The sequence below is a fragment of the Protopterus annectens genome, chromosome 7.part0 (genome assembly GCF_019279795.1).
Source record: "Protopterus annectens isolate FY-2018-M chromosome 7.part0, PAN1.0, whole genome shotgun sequence".
In the NCBI taxonomy this organism is placed as follows: Eukaryota; Metazoa; Chordata; order Ceratodontiformes; family Protopteridae; genus Protopterus; species Protopterus annectens.
In genome coordinates this window covers 777796695-777819265 of record NC_056739.1, presented here as the reverse complement: position 1 = coordinate 777819265, position 22571 = coordinate 777796695, and the positions used below count along the sequence as shown (strand labels likewise).

Below are 22571 nucleotides of genomic sequence, written 5' to 3'. Positions count from 1 at the left end.
CTTAAAAACCAACATTACAACATAAAAAACACAAAAACACCAATCCAAACATTGAAATTTACCCTAATGACTATGAATGAATATAAAAATATGAAGATAAATATCTAATGTTCAATAAATTATAAATAAAATGTATGTACATAAATTAATGTCTATTAATGTATTAATATATTGATAATAATAAATTAATAACCTAATTTCGATTCTAAATTGTGCAATGTAAATTGTAAAGTATAAAATTGTGCATATTATTTATATTGAACTAGCCTTGTGTTTTAAAATAGGTTTGATAGAAATGTAATCGTTAATCCCGGGTTGCCTCATGGCATTTAATCTTAATTGCCATAGGACCTCCAGTAGTGCCACCCTGTTGGTTATGTCACCACCCTGCTCACTATACACTCTATCAATGATGAAAAATAAAAACTTGTTGAAACCTTTACACCTACTGCTATGAAGATATAGAGCACTATGTTGGTCCTTGTTTCTAATCGATCTAACGTGTTCAGAGATCCTATCACGTAGCCTGCGCGTGGTCATTCCCCACATAAAACGCTTCGCAGGTCATACAAGAGGCGAGATAAACAAGATTCTTTGTATTACAATTACATTTGCCCGGACATGATAAAGTTTGATGGTAACCTTTCACTGCTGCATATGCGCCCTCAGCTATAAACCTACAGCTCCTGCAACATCCACATTTAGACATCCTAGATGCTCTGTTCTTAACATCCCTTTCCAGTATGTTCTTCAAATTCTCACCCCTACTAAATGTTATCCTGGGGTGAGATCCCAAAATCTCCTTTGTGCCAACACTTAAACAATAATCCCATTTCGTAATACTAAGGCAATCTCAGTTGCTTTTTCATTAAACTTCAACACACGAAATGCTTGGGATTATTGTTTAAGTGTTGGCACAAAGGAGATTCTGGGATCTCACCCCAGGATAACATTTAGTAGGGGTGAGAATTTGAAGAACATACTGGAAAGGGATGTTAAGAACAGAGCATCTAGGATGTCTAAATGTGGATGTTGCAGGAGCTGTAGGTTTATAGCTGAGGGCGCATATGCAGCAGTGAAAGGTTACCATCAAACTTTATCATGTCCGGGCAAATGTAATTGTAATACAAAGAATCTTGTTTATCTCGCCTCTTGTATGACCTGCGAAACGTTTTATGTGGGAATGACCACGCGCAGGCTACGTGATAGGATCTCTGAACACGTTAGATCGATTAGAAACAAGGACCAACATAGTGCCCTATATCTTCATAGCAGTAGGTGTAAAGGTTTCAACAAGTTTTTATTTTTCATCATTGATAGAGTGTATAGTGAGTAGGGTGGTGACATAACCAACAGGGTGGCACTACTGGAGGTCCTATGGCAATTAAGATTAAATGCCATGAGGCAACCCGGGATTAACAATTACATTTCTATCAAACCTATTTTAAAACACAAGGCTAGTTTAATATAAATAATATGCACAATTTTATACTTTACAATTTACATTGCACAATTTAGAATCGAAATTAGGTTATTAATTTATTATTATCAATATATTAATATATTAATACATTAATAGACATTAATTTATGTACATACATTTTATTTATAATTTATTGAACATTAGATATTTATCTATTCATATTTTTATATTCATTCATAGTCATTAGGGTAAATTTCAATGTTTGGATTGGTGTTTTTGTGTTTTTTATGTTGTAATGTTGGTTTTTAAGTTTTTGGAGGGAAATGTATCAATTAACTCATCAATTAACTCATTATTGTATCAATGTGTGAGTATAAAAGATTGTAATGGATTTTAAACACTGACTCTGAAGAAGCCAATTGTTGGTGAAAGCGCTTAGTCAGTGACTGTGAATAAATTACTTCAGTTACATCTGGTTGTGTTGCCTGGTCCTTGGAGCAGTTTTCGTTGTTTCTACTTTCTACATTTGTGCCCTGGTTTGGGACCATTGTTGTTTTGAAATAATCTAATACCTGCAAGCTGTATTATCAAGTCTGTATTGTAAATTACTGCTACTGTCTGTACTTACACAATTGCTACTCCTGCTTTACTTCCACTTACATTTCTGTGTATACTCTGTCAGTGACACAAAACATGGATGAAAAAAGGAGCATTCTGAATCTTCACACCCACCTGCTTGACAAACATACAAAACATAATAGCTGTGCAGGCTAAGTAGTAAGTGGATGTGGTCGCTAATCCAAAGTATTAGTGCTGCCAGATGCAAGCTGTGATGCACGAAACCCTGTATATCAGAACCAGAATGTATGCATTAAAGGAAGACTGCAAGTGTTGAGTCAGCAAGAATGCAATACTTATTTATTTCATTGTGCTCTTAAGAGTGTAAACCCACTGGACAGAAATGTCCCTTTCACATGGTGACCCAGGAGTACCATATGGTTAAGTGTGTTGCTGAAAGTCACACTAGCAGGAAAACTGAGGCTGAACAAATAAAACCCTGCCTACTGGAAGCAGAACAGTAACACTTTAGAGCCTTAATCTTATATGTCAGCTGCCTGCCAATATCATCTATCCCAAAGAAGTCAGAACATGTTGCAGGAAAAAAAAATATTAAACAGAACACTGGATTACCAAGATCTCCAATTTGCACATGTCCCAGCACATACAGGCCTCCTTTCTTCAGATCATTAACAAACTGGATGAGCTCACAACTTGTTCTAGGATTTGCTACCATGAGCAGGATCTGAGGCCTCCAGAACTTGACATGCTCTTTTCGTACATCCAGCAGCAGGAGGTATTTTCTCACCTAGATCACAGGAAGTATACAGTGTGAGAGTCAAACATCACGTCAACCAGTCCAACAAATCATCATCTTAGAAAAGTATAGTAACTGGTACAAATAAAAGAAATCAAAAATCAGAAAGCAGTGAAGCATCTATGACATGGCATAATTATATACATTTTATTCACTTTGTTTAGGGTAACTCTTTGACATCTAAACACTTTGTTTCTGCAGTAACCTTCTTAACGCAACATATCGACCAACATATCTTCGAGAGCTGTTCAAGACCTCAAAATCCTACAAAAAAGAAGAGAGATGTTTTTTTTCCAGATTGGAAAAGAGTGATGCTCCAGATTCACTCTTCTCCTGCAGATTTGATCTTTTTTTTTTTTTTTTTTTTAAAGTGTTGGCACCTGGCATTTGTGGTGACAAGATTTTAATAAAGAACCACCAAATCATCTTTTGTTTTCCTGCACATGTAATTGAACTATTGCAGTATGTTCTCCTTGACCTTCTGTTCTACTGGTGTTATGCAGCTCTGATGTCCTCATTTCCTTATCTGTCCCACAGTGTGCATTCTACTACCCATCTCAGGCTCTACATATCCATAACCAGAAGCTTCCTGAGTTGTTACACCTTTACTGCTCAGGTTTCTGTACCATGTAATGGTTGTACCACTGTTTTATACACCTTACTTTTCAGTTTCCTTGGCATTCTTTTGTCACATACTACCCCTGACACTTTGTGCTCCTAAGCTGCAGCACCTCTGATTCTTTAACCTCAATATTCATACTCCCCTTCTCCTCTGCCAAACCTCCTAGATACATGAAGCTGTTAACTTATTCCACTATATTCTATCTATATTTGCAGGTTCTTCTGACCTAGCTAGCAAACAGTTATATAATTAAAACACTAAAATTATGTATGACTGACCTGATAATCAGTAGACCAGCTGACTAGTCCCTACCCACATTTAAATGACCATTCAAAGTTACTAGCAAAGACATATGGAGCAGGGTCTCCCTTATTTTTGAACTAATCCATAACCTCAAAATCAAACAAGAGGGCTGACATACAGATGTTTTAATATGTATTTGGGGATGGAGGAACAGTGTCTCATCTCAGCAAACAACAAAGGAAGGCTGAGCCCCATGCAGCAATTAGCACAGAAAATTAAGGCCATCAGCTGCTACTGGGCTGCTTCCTGCAGTCCCAGTGTTTGAGTCCTTCAGCTTTCTTTGGCCTACTGTAGGACTCTGTGCAAGTTACTTAACCAGACAGTGCTCTGGGAAAAGTGGGAATCTGGAGTAGTCTCCTCAATGGTGTCTTGGATGCCATGCCTAGTAACAACTATGATCCTATGAACAGTCTTCCAAACATCTTGACAACATCCTCCATGATTGCCAAATTGCTTTTTTGTTACTCACAAATATGTGAAAAGGTACTGCACTGCAATAAGAGCCCTTCCAAGTGCAGCTACAGGGCATAAGTAAAAATGATACTACCTGTCCAGTGAAGGGACAGGAAAGAACAATGCATGCACATTTCCTTGGTGGGTACAGTATGTCCACCCAAAACTAGAGGAAGAAGGAAGAATAGAGAAATATATCAGGGATTGTTTAATTTAGAATTAGTGGGGCAGAATCTATGAAATATCAATATGTTTCCATAAATCATCTTACTAATACAGAGTGCTGACAAAATATGTTCCATTTCTCTCAAAGTCCTGAAGTGACTTGACCTACAGCAGCTCTCACAGTGGTAAACATTAGAGTTAAACATTGGACTTAATATTCATTAGCCTTGCCAACTTCATAAGTACTGTAACAGAAAAACAAAATGACTATAGGAAGTATAGGAATTTCACTTGGACTTCCTATTAAAGGGGATTTGTTATAAATGAGACCTTAACTATATCGCAGTTAACATGAAAGATATGGAGCAAAAAATCAACATATTGCTCACATCATGTCCTTTCATCAGTATCTACTATGACAGTTTCAGGGGTGTTAGATGTAAATCTTTTTCCTGCAATGACCGTTTTAATTTCAGCCAGTTAGGTGGAATATAATTGAATCTGTTAAGGCTTTGAAGGAGGTCACACTGTTCTTGAAATTCCTGAACACATGGTACTAACATCCACAGTCCCATAGTAGGGGGTTAGGCTTGAGCGATGAGAAGGCCAGCCTTGCTTGCTTTGTTTCAAACTAACCCATTCTTCTTAGTTGATGGCACTTAGATGAAAAAGTTACATTTTTTTTAAATTCTCATTTGGGATGAAATAGATTTTTAGATTATCTGCAACCTTACAGAGATCAGAAGACTTTTGAAAAACTCTAAATACCTGTAATTAGTATTCAGTGATACAATGGGTAATCTTCCTGAAGATATTATTGCGTTAATCAGAAAGAGTATGCTCAGAAGTACTGACATACACGTTTTCATTGTACCCGATTAGCGTAAATTAAGGTTTATTGTTTTTCTGTTGATCTTCATCACCTAGTGACTTGCTGTTTGACTGAAATTTTGTGTAACAAATCACAGATTGCTATACGTATGGGAGAAGGATCCAGCCAGCTACTTCAACACAGATACATGTTTGAGAAACGTATAGCTAAGTACTAAAACATACACACACACATATATATATATATATATATATATATATATATATACACATATATATATATATATATATATATATATATATATATACATACACACACACACATACATACACACACACACACACATATATGTACATATTAATAAAGAAAAGCTGATGGTCCTCAATAACTGAACAGCAACAAAGAACAAGGGCAGGGCGGGCAAGATCAGAACAGCAACAAAGAACAAGGGCATGGTGGGCAAGAACAGAACAAAGAACAAGGGCATGGTGGGCAAGAACAGCAACAAAGAACAAGGGCATGGTGGGCAAGAACAGAACAAAGAACAAGGGCATGGTGGGCAAGAACAGAACAAAGAACAAGGGCATGGTGGGCAAGAACAGAACAAAGAACAAGGGCATGGTGGGCAAGAACAGAACAAAGAACAAGGGCATGGTGGGCAAGAACAGCAACAAAGAACAAGGGCATGGTGGGCAAGAACAGAACAAAGAACAAGGGCATGGTGGGCAAGAACAGAACAAAGATCAGTTGCTGGTGGGCAAGCAGAATCGGTGAGAATTATTTCATGCGATTAGCTAGAGGGGCAGTGGCTTGGCTCAGGAAGCTCCAGAGTGGCAGAAGGTGCATGGTTCACAGGGGAATAAGGGACCATTAATGGAGAACATGGAAATCACTGATGGTTAACTTTATTGTGGAAACCTGGGAAAACCTTAACTGTCTGGGAGTCAGGAGTTTTTGTGGAACAGGATTTCTCACTGGGTATAAGGTTAAGAAGAAGCATGTGGGAAAAGGGCAAGAATTAGGTGTTAAGTTGATCCCCCCTATAAAACAAAGTGGTTTAGGATTACCTAATTTGAAAGGATATTTTAAAGCTACACTGTTAAGGCTCACATACATAACACAAGTGGTTATAATTCAAAGTGGAAAGGAATAATGATGAAGCAGGGAAAAGTTATAGAAAGAAGGACAGACTGGGATTTTGGATGCAGACCTTTAAGGAGAACAACAATCATACAGAATATTATATTCATAAAGTTGCAGAAAGCATTCTAAGAACCAAGCCAACAAGAACGGAGAAAGGAGATTCTGCCAATAGGGATGACAGCAAGTAGGGGTACATAAAAACAGGCAAGAGACGGTTGGACTTTACTGGAGAAAACTGGCAAAAAAACCAAGGTAGTGGGAGTAAATACCTATACAGGAAATTTTAATAAAACAGGATGAGAGAAAGAAGAAATTTGGACTGCAGGCTAGAGACTGTCTTCCCTACCAGGGATTGATATGAGTATAGGCAAAGAAAAAGGGACAGAGGAATCCTAAGTTAAAGACCTGCTCTTGTATTGTTTTTAGATGAGACTAGAACAGAAACTGTTGTCAAAAGGGAATAATTAGTATGCTTTATAAAATACTGCACAATGACTAAGAATCAGAGGAGGTTAGAAAAGATTGAGAAAAGAGACTGGAAAAACAATTTTCAAGGGAAAAATGGGTGGCCATATGCATGGCTCCCAAGTATGCAACAAAGTCCAGAAGGTTTAGGATTTTTGCTTGGACGTGTTTACATACAGTGGATATAAAAAGTGTACACACCCCTTTTAAAATGCCAGGTTTTTGTGATATAAAAAAAAATGAGACCACAAAAAAGCATTTCAAAATTTTTCTCACCTTTAATGTGACGTATAACCTGTACAATTCAATTGAAAAACAAACAAATCTGTTACGAGAAACAATATAAAAAACAAAAAACGTACAATAAGCTGGAGTGTGCACACTCTTAAACTAATACATTGTTGAAGCACCTTTTGATTTAATTACAACATTCAGTGTTCTTGGGTACACACCTGCCATCAATTAGAGAGACTCTGATTAACCCCAAATAAAGATTAGCTATCCTAGTAGGATTTTCCTGACATTTACTCAGTTGCCTGCTACAGCAAAAGCCATGGTTCGCAGAGAGCTTACAAAGCATCCCAGGGAACTCATTGTTGAAAGGTATCAGTCAGGAGAAGGGTACAAAAAAATTACCACAGCATTGAATATACCATGGAACAAAGTGAAGGCAGTCATCAAAAAGTGGAGAAAATATGGGACAACAGTGACATTGCAAAGAACTGGACGTCCCTCCAAAACTGATGAAAAGACAAGACAAAACTGGTCAGGGAGGCTGCCAAGAGACCTACAACAACACTGAAGGAGCTGCAGGAATTTTTAGCAAGTACTGGTTGTGTACTACATGTGACAAAATCTTCCATATTGTCCATATGTCTGGACTGTAGGATAGGCTTCTGCAAGTTGGAAGCTTTTACTTACACAAAAAAAATCCAGGCCCGGCTAAAATTTGCAAAACAATACATCAAGTCTCCCAAAAGCATGTGGGAAAATGTGTTATGGTCTGATGAGACCAAGGTTGAACTTTTTGGCCACAATTTCAAAAGGTACATTTGGCGCAAAAGCAACACCTCAAATCACCAAACAAACACCATTCCCCAGGTGAAGCATGGTGGTGGCAGTATCATGCTTTGGGGTTGCTTTTCTTCAGCTGGAAATGGGGCTTTAGTCATGGTGGAGGGAATTATGAAGAGTTCCAAATACCAGTCACCTTTGGCCCACAACCTTCAAGCGTCTGCTATAAAGCTGAAGATGAAGAGGAATTTCACCTATCAACACAACAATGAAGCCAAGCATACATCCAAATCAACAAAAGAATGGCTTCACCAGATGAAAATTAAAGCTTTGGAATGGTCCAGTCAGAGCCCAGACCTAAATCCAACAGAAAATCTGTGGGGTGACCTGAAGAGGGCTGTGCACAAGAGATGGCCTCGCAATCTGACAGATTTGGAGCACTTTGGCAAAGAAGAGTGGGCAAATATTGCCAACTCAAGATTTGCCATGCTGATAAGACTCCTACCCAAGAAGACTGAATGCTGTAATTAAATCAAAAGGTGCTTCAACAAAGTAGTAGTCTAAGGATGTGCACACTTATGCAACCAGCTTATTGTACGTTTTTTATTTTTTATATTTTTCCCCTAGTAAATTTGTTTTTCAACTGAATTGTACAGGTTATAGGTCACATTAAAGATGGGAATGTTTTGAAATGATTTATTGTGGTCTCATTTTTTATATCACAAAAACTTGGCATTTTTAACAGGGGGTTTGTACACTTTTTATATCCAATGTAAGTATTTTCACATCCCAAGTAGACTCCAAACAATTTTTCCTCAGGTAGATAGCGTGTATTGTAGATGTGACAGAGAAGAAAGAGGTAACTGGTAATGTGTTTTAGGAGTATAATAATTACTAGATTTTAAAAACTCACTACAAAATACTATGTCAGAAATATGGGTGATCAAATGGCTATAACTAAGGAATGATTCTTTTGAGCTGTGACACAGAATCCAAATTGCCTAGACATAGACAGTTTAATTTTGTTAGCTGTCAAAAATGCAATCACTACAAAATGGAAATTAAAATCTAAACCATCTTTACTTGAAGTAGTGAATACTGCAGAAGAGAAAAAAATTGGAAGAGGAATCTTTAGAAAGGGGAAGGAGCAAATTACATAGAAATAAATGGAATTTGTGGGGACAATACATGCATAATAATGTTCAGGAGGAGGAGGGAGGTTTAAGAGAAGGCAGGAATTGAGTGATTTCTGTAATTTATCAAGTACAAAATATCTTCTGCAAATTAAGCCAACTTTTCTTCACTACCATACCAATTATATACTTGAATTTCTGAGTCTCTTATTTCCTTTGCCAATGGTCTAAATATAATACAAATAACAAAGGGGAAAGAGGACAACTCCGTTTCCTCTGTTCAGATACCACTTATCAGAACAGAATCCTACCACTTTCATTTTTGCCTCCGATCGTAATTAACCTAACCGGAAAAAGCCGAAAAAGACAAACAACATTGTACCAAGAAATGTAAATGCTTCCACTGCTATACTCAAAATGCCAGCTTAATCTATTGAATGCTTTTAATGTATCAAGACCCACCAACAGTTATATTTTCTTAAATTCTGCTTCTGTCTGGATAATCACTGTTCTATTAATGCTGTCAAATGTTTGCCTCCCCACCACAAAACCACACTGATCCATATATATCAATTTTGGCAACACTCTCTGCCATTCTTTTAGCATTTACTGGTACAAACATTTCATAGTTATGGTTTAAAATTGAAATGAGCCTATATGAAGCTGGGTTTGATGGGTCTTTAACATCTTTAAGTAATACAACCACCACAGCTTTCTTGCAAGATATTGGTATTTCCCTTCTTTTTAAATCACTGTTCAACAAAACCTTCTAGATCTTCAGCACTTCCCTCCTAGCTTCCAAACTTCCACAGGAACACCATTGATTCTTGGAGACTTTTCTGAAGATTGATAATACAGGACTGTTTTTATCTCATCTCCTCCTATCTTAGCTGTTAATTGTTGATCCTAATCTCCCTCTAACCTTGGCATACTTTCCATTTATGCTTTTTCTTGATTTCCACATTCCTCTGCTTTACAAATCTGCATACAATTTTTGAACTATCTCCAATACCTCTACTGGATCCGTGGTTATTTTTCTTGTTCTAGGCTAAGTTTGGCAACAACCCGTTTTACTTTCTGTTGCCTAAGCTGTTGTGCCAAACATTTTTGTGCTGTAAAGTTATTATCAAAGAAAAAAAAAACAGTTGCTTAACAGCAATCTTTCTAAACACATTCATATTATCCAGATCCTCAGCATTTTCTCGTTGGTACTTTGCATTTGTGCCTTTTCTTTTTCTGTGAAATTCTCTTTATTCTGCAATACTTAAACAGGGATTATTTAGAGGGGCTGACAACAGTTACTTCTTAATCATTTCTCTTTCTTTTATTTCTATCATATTCTTAATTCTCCACTTTCATTTTATCCCACTCATTAGCTATAACTTTTGAAGAAATTTCTAACTTCCCTAATAACTCTCAAATTATTTCCACTACCTGTTCCTTAAATTTCTCTTTTTTTAACAGGTATGTGGGGAAGCTCCAGTGTCTCATTTTTATTTCATTACCCTACATTTTCAGCTTAGTTGTTAGTGGCACATGATCTGAAACAGTTATTGGACATATGTCAAAGATTTCAATTAATGCACATGTTCCTGCGAAATATAATTTTGGTTTAGTGTAGCCCAGTTATTGTATCTTGGGGAATAATGTACAAATTCTCTCTGCATTCCTATTACTGAATTTACGTCTTCCATGCCAAATATTTTCATGAATTTCTTCAGAAATGTATCTTCTTTTTATATTTTCCCTTCTAGGTCCCCAAGATACATGTTAAGTAATATTTGCTGCTGAAAACTGATTACTTTCTCTCATAATTTTCTTAAGCGCCATACAGTCAATTCTAGGTGAAATATAAATACATGCCAGAGTAATCCTCTTCCCTTGTCAGTAACTCTTTCCTACCACAAATGTAGCATTATTATATTTTTTTCTACCTCTTCTATCACTACTGGAGCTCCTATGGCAATTAGTTTAGGTACTCACCTTTTCCTTTGTCCCTGACGTTCTTCTGATTATCCCTTCTGAAATCCTTTCTTTATCAAATTCACATGCTCACTTCTTTCCAAATGTGTCTCCTGTAGCACTGCTATTTGCACTCTGCATTTATTTATAGATGGTGAAGCATTTTGCATGCTGGGAGTGTATTGTGTTGAGGGAGTTCAAATCAGTTGATGTTTTTTTAGCATTCAAATTAGATGAGGGTTTTTAGCACTGTGCAGTGGTGGGAAAGTTTGGGAAGCTAGAGACAAGTTTACTAATGTAGTTGTAGATGCTTTCTAGTTTGTGTTTGGTGGAAGAGTTGAAATTTGTGATTGCTATTGAGGCATATAGAAGGATCAGAAGGAGAAGAGAGGTGGTAGCTTTTTTTTTTCTTTCTGTAATCATTCAGTATGTGTAAGAAATCTGGCTTCCAGTGTGTTTTTTTTTGACTGAAGTGTCAATGGGCAGATCAAACTGTAATTTATCAATATTAACTCCTAGTAGTTTTGTACTGGTGATGTGTTTTAATTTTGTGTTGTTTGAGGAGAGAATATGAAGATCAATGTTGTTTAGATTTATGTTTTTTGGGAAGGGGTATGATTAGATTGGTTTTGTTGGGGTTTAAGCACAAATGCAACTTATTTAGCCATTTTTCTATATAGGTGAAATCTTCCTGTAAAATGGTTTCTAAGGTGGAAAGATTAGGGATTGAGCAAACTAGCGTTCAGTCGTCATCGTGTTGTATTATGGTGGTGAGTTTTGATTCCTTGTGCATGTCATGATGAAGATATTGAAAAGTACTCTCCCAAGTATGGCACCTTGGGGAAGTATGGAGGAAATTGGAGTGGGAGTAATTCCATTTTACACAATGGGCAAGATTGTTTAGGTAGCTGGTGAACCAGTTAAATGACAGATGTCTTAGGCCAATAAGATTAAATCTTTGGAGGAGTGGTTGATACGAGACCATGTCAAACACAGGAGCTGTAGATGAAGTAAGCACAAGAGGCTATTTATTTCTAAAAATGGAGAATAATACTGGTGCAAGAACTGAGCACTGATGAACCTCTAAAAGAGTGAAGGCTGCATCTGATAAGGCAAGTCCAACTTTAACTAGAAAAGTTCAGTTGGTCAGAAAATCTCTGAACCATTGTGGAGATTCAGAGTTTATATCGATATCTTGTAAGTGGGATTAACATGATGGATTGGTCAAAGGCTTGGGTAAGGTCAAGGATACTGCCCTGGTGAGGTTACCTTTATCCATGTTAGTGAGGATGTCATCAGTGAGTGTCCAGAGAGCAGTCATGGTAGTTCTATCCGTGCAAAAGCCATTCTGATTCCAGCAAATTAAGTGGCACTTGCCAGTGTAAGTAGTGAATTGATTGTAAATTATTTTTTCAAAGACTTTGTCAAGGGTAAAATCGGCAAGTAACAGGTTTCTTGCACAGCAAGGCAGGCAGCCAAGACAGAAGAGCTCTGTAGGTAATTTCTACCAGATATGTTATTTACCTCATACCAGAACTGACTGGGGACGGAAGGACGGTGATTCATTTTCATATGAGGCACTTGGTTTTATACATGTGTGTGTCTTGTTTAGTAATGATCAATAACAGTGTATTAATCCTTTGAGTTAGAAGTTGGATTATTTTTCCAGAATTTCCAAGCTTCATCACATAAATGCATTAGGATTTTCAGCTCGAGAGTCAGACAGTCTTCTTATGTTTAAATAACCTTGAGATTATGGGAAAGTGAGTGTTTTTTTAAGTCTAGTAAAGGTTTAAGAATAAGATGGCAGCAGAGTTGGGATTGGTGAGGTTGAGAATCGGAGACCAATCTACTGTTGCAAGAGGGGCTTTCACAGTCGTTATTTTTGGTTAGCCTGTAGAGTGGGGGGGGGGGCAGAAATATTTTATTTTTACATATTAAAACAACAGCAAGCAAGATGTATATATATATATATATAAACAACAAAGACTATCAGTGAGTCCCAGCTCTACCTTCCAATAAAATTTATTTCGTTGAACAGTTCCTTCTCTAGCGCCAACAGCCTTTACAGAGTAAAACAGTAAAACTCATAAAACACTTGCAATATATACAAAAAACAAGTAATCAATCAATTACATAATTAAACTATCAAATCACATAGCTTAAATATATTTAAAGTCATAGTCTTAAACAAGACATTGCCAGTTACATTCTCTGTTCATTCCATGTGGATGCAAAGTCCCAAATTTCATAATCAAAATGCATTCCTTTGTCTTAACATATTTATTGCCTATCAACATCATTATAATATAATGGAACATGTTCCAGAACAGACACTTTTATATTCTCAATATTTCCATGGTGTACTGAGTTAAAATGCTCAGCAATAGGACTAGTAATTTTATTATTTTAACATCTCTAATATGTTCTTTTATCCTATCTGCTAGCATTCTTTTGTTTCTCCAATATAGTATTTGTTACAATCACAGAATATGACATACACAACACCTTTGCTCATACATGTATATTTGCCTTTTGTATCAAAAATTTTGCCATTTATTTTATTCACTTCATTTACAACATGTTTACATATAGCACATTTTCCACAAGGAATGTTCCCAAATTCTTCACAACATTTAATTCATTAGTACAAGGCTTTTATAAATGCTGTGTATCAGAAAGTCCTGTATATTTTTCCCCTTTCTATATGATGTCATTAATTTTATATTTTCAGTGATGTTATATCTTTTTAATAAAATTCCAATATTCCATAATGATTTTATTACCAATCATAGAGAAGTTAGTGTACTTTGTAACAAAAACATTCTCTCCTGTTCAGTCCCATATTTATTGCTACTTTCATAGTTATTTTGTCTAATAGTGCCCTTACTCTGTTTAAAGGCTCTATGCAAGCTATTTTCTACATCATCTGGGTTATACCTCTAGTTTTGAATATCTCGCCACTTTATAGGCCTCCCTAAAGGCCATATCAATATCAGAATTGAGTCTTTTATTCTCAAAAATTCCATAGGGATGGCTGACAACGATGGGGGATGACAACTATCTCCCCACATTTTCCAGCTTATTTCATCAAATTTTCTATGAATACTAGTATATATGGGAAAGCCATTATGGCCCCTAAAATATCCAAGAAGTTAACCTGATTTCCTTTGTATGTCACTAAATTTTATACCAAATCTGTTATTATTTAATTCATCAATAAAGTTATCTGATGTATCCCAATCCCCATGACAAATGAAAATTAGGTCATCAATAAATCTAAAATACCTTAGAACATTATTTTGAAAGAAAGGCAACCTATAAAGGTGTTCATTTTCAAATAGCCCCATAAACAGGTTAGCATAGGCTGGTGCAAACGCTGCCCCATAGCAGTACCTGTAACTTGTCTATAAACAGTGCCATTAAATTCAAAAAAAATTATTTTTCAAGCAGAATTCTACCAGTTCCAGGACATAATATGTTTTAGGACTATCATTCAAAAAGAATTTTATAGCTTCCAAGCCCAAAATATGGGAAATATTGGTGTAGAGACTCTCTACATCCACCGTAATAAAGTACATATTTTCACCCCAATATATATCTTTTATTTTCCTTAGAAAATCATATGAATCTTGTATATAAGAAGGTAACAACAGAACTTTCTTTATCAATATTTCATGTAACATGGTGCAAAGATTATAAGTAAAATATCCAAAAGCTGACACAATAGGGCGACACCATGTGGTCGGTTCAGATCTTTATGAATTTTAGGTAGGCAAAAGAATTTTGCAATTTTTCTGTTCTTTACATTTATTTTTCTATTTATATCCATTTGACTTAGATAGTGTAATCTCACACCTTTCTGTAATAATTTTTCAAAATCTTTTCTGCTTGACATAGCTGATTAATGTTAGTTTTACAATATACATTGTTGTTATCTAGATGTTGCATACACATACTATAATAATCATGAGAATTTAATATAACTAATTTTCCCTTTGTCTGCTTGTTTAAAGACTATATTACAGTTTTTACTCAGTTGTTGCAGCTTTTCCCATTCCAATTTTGTTAGATTATAAGTATGCTTTTTATTCATAAAGCTCTCTATTTCCTTTTCTAACATTGTATTCAGTAGAGATTCAAACGCACTATATTAGAATTTTTACATGGAGGTAAAAGTAGCTATTATCTTTAAGCATATGTGTATTTAATAAGTCATAAGCATTATTTTCATCTTCACTACCCGATGCACATGAATAAAAACTTTCTTCACTTTCTGTTTCACTATCTAATGAAAGTAAAACATCACAGTTAGTATCTAACTCAGTTGCTTTATTTGATCTAAAGAAGTGTTCCTTTAAATGCATTTTCGCATAGTTGGAACAATTCAGTTTTAACCTCATACTTTTTGGGTAAGCATGTGGGGACAAATTTTAAACCCTTCTCTAAAACAGACATTTCTATCTTGTCTAGTTTATAACTGGACAAGTTAACAACATAATTACTATGTAAGTTATGTCCATCTACCTTTCTTATGTTGTCCATCGCCCGAGTCTCTCTGGCTGTTCCAGCCCCTTTGCCTGGTATTGGTATAATGTCCATTCGATTCTGAGTAGGTTTTATGAAATGCTTCTGGGTTTGCTGCAACTGGCAGCCTAGGAAAAGTTTCTCTGTCATCTTCTTCCCATGAAGACGCTCCACTTTCACCAGACAGGAAGTTCTTACTGGCATATTTTTCTGAAGCAGGATTTCCTTTTGAAAAGAGACACTCTTTCTCTGTTTCTTTGATAACTAGGAAATACAAACGCCTCTTGTGGTCATAGTCTCTAATGTCTCTAGTTAGTTTAGATTTTTTCTTTCTACCAGATCTTTTCATAACTATTTAATTTGGTGTTAATGCCTGAGAGGAAATTCTAATGTAGAATTTGATGTAATATTTTTGTTCACAAACTTGTTTGGTTTCAACTACAAGTTTGTCTTTTTCATATTGTCTCTTTCAATTAAAACTGACCCATTCTAAACTGCAATCGATGTGCAGCTGCTATCCATCGCTCATGAAATTTAACTTCTACTTCATTAGTAAGGTCAAATGGTGTTGATGGATTCTTAATAGACCTTAACCTCTAGGTGTTATATCCAGTTCAATATATCTTTCAAGACTGCCAATATTGTAGAAAGTAGATGTTTCTTTAAAAATCAATCTTTCAAGTTTAGAACACAAATCCTGTACATCTGGATTATCTGAAATAATGTTCTTTTGCCTACCATAGCAAAAGGATTGGTAGTAGTTCTCTTCCTGAATTTTCCCATTTTTATAATACCAAAGCCTGAGTCTCCTGTGGCTTCTGGTACTACATTCTTTATCATTGTTGTGCCAGTGTCATTAGGCAAATTACTGAACGTTGTTATTTTCTCCATTCGATTAAACATCTCCATACCAGTCTCTCTAAATATTCTAGAAAGGAAAGGAGCACATGGACTCACTTGTCATATTAAAACAACAGCAAGCAAGATGTATATATATAAACAACAAAGACTATCAGTGAGTCCCAGCTCTACCTTTCCAATAAAATTTATTTTCGTTGAACAGTTCCTTCTAGCTGCGCGCCAACAGCCTTTACAGAGTAAAACAGTAAAACTCATAAAACACTTGCAATATATACAAAAACAAGTAATCAATCAATTACATAATTAAACTATCAAATCACATAGCTTAAATATATTTAAAGTCATAGTCTTAAACAAGACATTGCCAGTTACATTCTCTGTTCATTCCATGTGGATGCAAAGTCCCAAATTTCATAATCAAAATGCATTCCTTTGTCTTAACATATTTTTTTTGCCTATCAACATCATTATAATATAATGGAACATGTTCCAGAACAGACACTTTTATATTCTCAATATTTCCATGGTGTACTGAGTTAAAATGCTCAGCAATAGGACTAGTAATTTTATTATTTTTAACATCTCTAATATGTTCTTTTATCCTATCTGCTAGCATTCTTTTGTTTCTCCAATATAGTATTTGTTACAATCACAGAATATGACATACACAACACCTTTGCTCATACATGTATATTTGCCTTTTGTATCAAAATTTTGCATTTTTGCCATTATTTTATTCACTTCATTTACAACATGTTTACATATAGCACATTTTCCACAAGGGAATGTTCCCAAATTCTTCACAACATTTAATTCATTAGTACAAGGCTTTTTATAAATGCTGTGTATCAGAAAGTCCTGTATATTTTTCCCCTTTCTATATGGGGGGCAGAAATATTTTATTTTTACACTTTGCAGGTGAAATGTTAAAGGTCAGTGGTTGCTTAACAAGGCAAATGAAGATAAAATACAGGCACTATATATAAACTATGCCTCAGTGTTTCAGTTAGTATAAATTTCCCAAGTTTTTTGGAGTGTTATAAGATGAGGTATTAGTGAGTGTGCTTAACAAAAAAGGGAAGGAAGTGCTAATACAAACATGGAAAGAAAAATATAAATGACTTAAGAAATGGGACACTGTTAAGGTAGATCTTGATCAAAGAAATTAAGCAGTTAAGAGGATTGTGGTGCTATTGGTTCTATACATGGCACAATCCATTATATATAACCCGAGTAAAGATTAATGGACATCCCTAAATGAGAAGTAAACAGATACATATGGAAGATAAAAATCCCAGAGTGAAGGGGGACACGTTATATTACCCATGCTAAGAGGAAGGTTGGCAGGACTTGACTTAGAATCTTACTATAAGCAGCTCAACTGAGACTATTATATCACCTCCAAAACAACACATATGCAAATTGGAAGGGAAAGATGCTTAGGGTCAAAATTGCCACAGAGACATACAAGATGTAGAAACCTGGGTGCAATTACAAAACAGCAACAGAAAGGGAAATAACTGGGAAACACTTAGGAAAACATTACAGAACACCTTGGGGAAAAGACAAGGGAACTGGTGGAAATTTGAACCAAGCCAGACTGGGTTACAGCATCCAATATTTGACAGGAGGATCAGAAACTTAACACACTGGAAGGAAAAGATGCAAAAATCTTTCTGTGAGCAATTAAGTATCAGAGGATATGTGATGTCCTGGGAACAAGTAAAAGAAGGTTTAGTGCACAATGCAACGAGTGGTTGGAATACAAAATAATACTAGCAAAACTGAGATCATATGATCAAGAGACTGAAAGGGTCCAGTGGGATCAGAGCTCAATTCCAAAAAATAAATAAGAGGCTGGCAAGAAAAAAAATGGAAAAGCCCCAGATAGTATAGATGTTAACAGAAGAAAGGAGCAATTCAGCACATATCAGTACGTAGACTTTATAAATCACCAGCAGAGAAAAAGACAAAAACATATAATAATATAAATATGGGAGAAAACCTTAGGAAAGGAATGTCTGTAGCAACAGATAGAAGTAAACTTGTGAAGTCCCACACAAGGCTAACAAATCTAGAAAACTTTCCTTGTCTGGGTGAAAATGCATCCACAAATATTCTACACACCACATAGATTAAACAAAATACTTCCAGAAATGGGGGTAGATTGTTGGAAGTGAAAGCAAATACAAGTAGGTGACAGGAAGCACATGTTCTGGGATTGTGAGAGAGGAACTAAATTCAAAACGGATATGAATATGCAAATAGAAAAACTCACAGGTACAACAAGAAGAAGAAAAAAAAAACACTCAGTGAAGCACACTTTCAGCTAAACTGGGTAAAAAATCTCCAAACAAAGGAACATGTAAAGACACTAATGTCACTATTGTTCATAATGGCAAAAAGTACAGTTGTGTACACCTACCATAAATGTAGATGTTCGAGTGTCTTCACTGTTGCAGTCATAACTGTAGGGTGCTCCTGCCGGCAGGCAGCCTGAGGTCGGCCAGAATCCCAAAGTCTGGGTCCGGCGTCGGCTGTACAAGCTAGTACCCTGACGTCAGTACGCTCTGGTACATAGCCCTCAGCCGACGCCATCTTCTCCAGCCTTTCTTGCCCTAGATGTCAGAAGTCCCCAATAAATCAAAAATGAATCCAACAAGGAAACACAAATACACCACAAAAGAGAGAAAAAGAGGGGATAGGAGGGAGGGAAACACTGACTGCAACAGTGAAGACACTCGAACATCTACATTTATGGTAGGTGTACACAACTGTACTATGTCCATCGTGTTTGACTGTTGCAGTCATAACTGTAGGGTGGAATCCCAAAGCAGTGAAAAAAGGGAGGAGGTTTAGACAGAAGAAGGGGCAGCAAGAAGACCCTGCAAAACAGCAGAGGCAAAGCCTGCCCTGGTCTTAGAATACAAAGGGAGATTGTAGTGCTTGGAAAAAGTATGCACAGAACTCCAAGTGGCAGCTTCCAAGATATCCTTGGTAGGAACTCCTCTGAGAAAAGCTGTAGAAGTAGCAGCTGCTCTAGTAGAATGACTTCTCACAGTACCTGGAAACTGTTTCCCATGATGAATGTAACAAAATCTTATTCCATAAGAAATCCATTTGGAAATAGTTTGTTTGGAAATAGCCTTTCCAAGAGAACTGGAGGCAAAAGAAACAAACAATTGGTTAGATTTTCTGAACTCTTTAGTCTTGTCCAAATAAAATCGTAACTGTCTGTGCACGTCCAAGGAATGCAAAATCCTTTCCCCTTTATTTTGAGGATTAGGAAAGAAGGTAGGAAGGTGAATTGTTTGATTTAAAGCCACTTTCGAAATCACCTTAGGCATGAAAGTAGGATTGGTCCTCAAGGATACTCTGTCCTGGTGGAAAATAAGGTATGGTTCCACAGCAATGAGAGCTTGCAACTCTGAGACCCTTCTGGCAGAAGTCAAAGCTAACAAAAGAACTGTCTTCCATGATAAAAACTTAATATCTGAAGATGCAGCAGGCTCAAAAGGGGGCAAAGTAAGTTTTTCTAAAACATAATTAAGATCCCAAGCAGGAACAGGAGGGGTCCTGGGAGGCCTTAAATTCAGCCCTCTCAAGAATTGTCTCACCAAAGGATGAGAAAAAACAGGGGGATCAGTATTGAAATGAGCAGAAATAGCAGAAGCATGAATCTTAATGGAAGAAAAGGAAAGTCCATTAGACAAAAGATCCGAAAGGTAAAGCAAAATAGAAGAGAGATCAGGCACCAGAGGGTCCAAGCCTCGGTCCCGCATCCAAATGCAAAATCTCTTCCATTTAGAGGCAAGTTTGGGAAGACTAGAAGAAATCAAATTCCTTTGAAGAGCCAAGCTGCCAGGCAAAGGGTCTTGAGATTGGAATGTAGCAACTGACCCTGATGCTGGGACAGAAGAGAAGGGTTCAGAGGGAGAATCCAAGGAGGCTCCAAGAACAAGTGCTTTAAAGTTGGATACCAAAACTGTCGAGGCCAATTTGGAGCAATCAAGATGAGGAACTTGTGCTTGTCCTGTTTTATCTTTAGTAATACCCGAGGAAGTAAAGGAAGAGGAGGGAAGGCATATCCCAAAAGGTTTCTCCAGCTGAAGGACAGGGCATCCACTTTCCAAGCTGTTTTGTGGAATGACCTGGTGCAAAAGTGAGGCAGCTGATGATTGAGATGGGATGCAAACAGATCTATCTGGGGACATCCCCAAACTACAGTAATTCTGTTGAATAAGTTGGTGTCTAGCATCAATTCGTGAGGATCTAAAATGTTCCTGCTCAGGCTGTCTGCTAAGAGATTCTGTTCTCCTGGTATGAATTGGGCCTGGAGATGTAGATTCAGATTTAGAGCTGTGTCCCATAAAGCCATAGCTAGTCTGCAAAGGGGGTACGAATGAGAACCCCCCTGCTTGTTTATGTACCACATGACTGTGGTGTTGTCTGTGCAAATCAAGAGGCCCTGGATGCAAAAGGTTCTTGAAGGCTAGAAGAGCATTTTGAACTGCCAACATTTCCTTCAGATTGATGTGCCAGTGAAGATGATCCTTTGTCCAGGTTCCCTGCTGGCAATTGCCTAGAAAATGTGCTCCCCAAGCATAATCCGAGGCGTCCGTGGTTATGATTTGAGAAGGTTGAGGAAGACGGAAAGGCTTTCCTTCGTTTAAAGCACACACCCTGGACCACCAAAGGAACTCCTTCTGGAGGCAGGGGATCAGAGGAATCAGAGTGTCCAGATCGTGGTAATGCTGCGACCATACACTTTTCAGATACCATTGAAGCTTTCTCATATGAAGCCTTGCATTTGGAATCAACAGAATGCAGGAAGCCATGTAGCCCAGTGCTTGCAGGAATTTCCTTGCAGTGAGCTGAGATAGAGTTGCCAAAGTCTTGAAAATTGAAGCCAGCTGTATTTGTTTCTCTGTAGTGAGGAAGTCCCTTTGTAAGGTTGTATTTAAGAGGGCTCCCAAAAATACCATTTGTTGAGAAGGGATCAAATGTGACTTCTTTGTGTTCACTGAAAATCCCAGTAGGAGGAGAAGACGTTGAACAAAATCCAGATGTTGAAGTAAAAGATCCTTGCTGTCTGCCTGAATAAGGCAGTCATCCAAATAGGGGTAAATCTGAATCCCCTGGAGTCTGCAATAAGCCACTACTGGTGCCAGGCACTTGGTAAAGACTCTGGGTGCAGTAGATAAACCAAAGGGCAGTACAGAGAATTGAAAGTGTCTCGAACCTGCCTTGAATCTGAGGAATTTCCTGCGTTCCTGCCTGATGGGAATGTGTAAATAAGCTTCCTTTAGGTCCAATGTCACCATCCAGGCGTCCTGAGAGAGCATTGGAATCAGCTGCTGCAGAGTAAGCATCTTGAATTTTGGAATTTCCAAAAGGTGTTTAACACAGAAAGGTCCAGAATAGGTCTCCATGAGCTTTGTTTTCTTGGAACCAGAAACAGTCTTGAATAAAAACCTTTTCCCATCTCTGAGAGTGGAACAGGCTCTATGGCTCTCATGGCCAGAAGAGCATCCACTTGATTTAAGGCCTCTGACCATTGATGTTTTGGCAGATCTGGCCAACCGAAGCCCTTGGCAGGGTATGAAAGTGGAATTTGTAGCCTTTTAAAATCACGTCCAATACCCATTTGTCCTGGGTAATATGAGTCCAATTTCTGTAGAAAAGAGAAAGTTTTCCTCCGAGAGGGGCATCCAGGTAAAGAGGTCCTGTAGCCCAACCGAGAGAGTCATTGAGTTTGCTTTCTTTGAGATTGGGATCTGTCTTCTCCCCTTCTAGGTGAAGAAGCAGTCCATTGTCTCGATCTGTAGGAGGCCTGAGCTTGGCCACGACCTCTGGAGCGTCTATATCTTCCCCTTTGAGGCCTGTCAGACGTGGGAAAGGACCAATTTTTGGAGGGCCAATTCCTGGAAAATCTAGGAAGCTAAACTTGCAAGAAATCTTTCACAGTTTGCATAGATTTTGCCTTTTCTTCCATCTTTTTAATAACCTCCTCAGCCTTAGATCCAAAAAGAACATCATGCTGAACAGGGGCATCTAATAATTTAGCCTTAACCTGTTCAGGTAAACTTTGCTCACGAAGCCAAGCATGTCTCCTGATAACAGTACCAGAGGCTGCGGCCCTGCAAGAAGCATCCAAAGCATCAAAACCACAATGCAAGCTATGTTTGTTCAGTTGTTCAGTTGCATGCAATACATCCTGTAGTTCCTTATCTTCTGCACATGCAGGAAGGGAAGCAAGCTTTTGCTTTAAAACAGACACAAGAAATTGCCGA

The 22571-nt window shown here is 37.3% G+C and overlaps 1 protein-coding gene across 1 annotated transcript in view; it reads right to left on the bottom strand.

Moving 5' to 3' along the window:
- Positions 1–2217: 2217 nt before the first annotated feature.
- The window catches only part of SLC12A9 (solute carrier family 12 member 9), an 843978-nt gene continuing 823624 nt past the window's right edge, over positions 2218–22571 (bottom strand). Inside the window, exons 10-11 of the mRNA XM_044076336.1 lie at positions 2615–2789; positions 2218–2267 (exon numbers count right to left, since the gene is read on the bottom strand). Coding sequence (XP_043932271.1) covers positions 2218–2267; positions 2615–2789 — 225 coding nt within the window. The remainder of the gene's footprint in view (positions 2268–2614; positions 2790–22571) is intronic.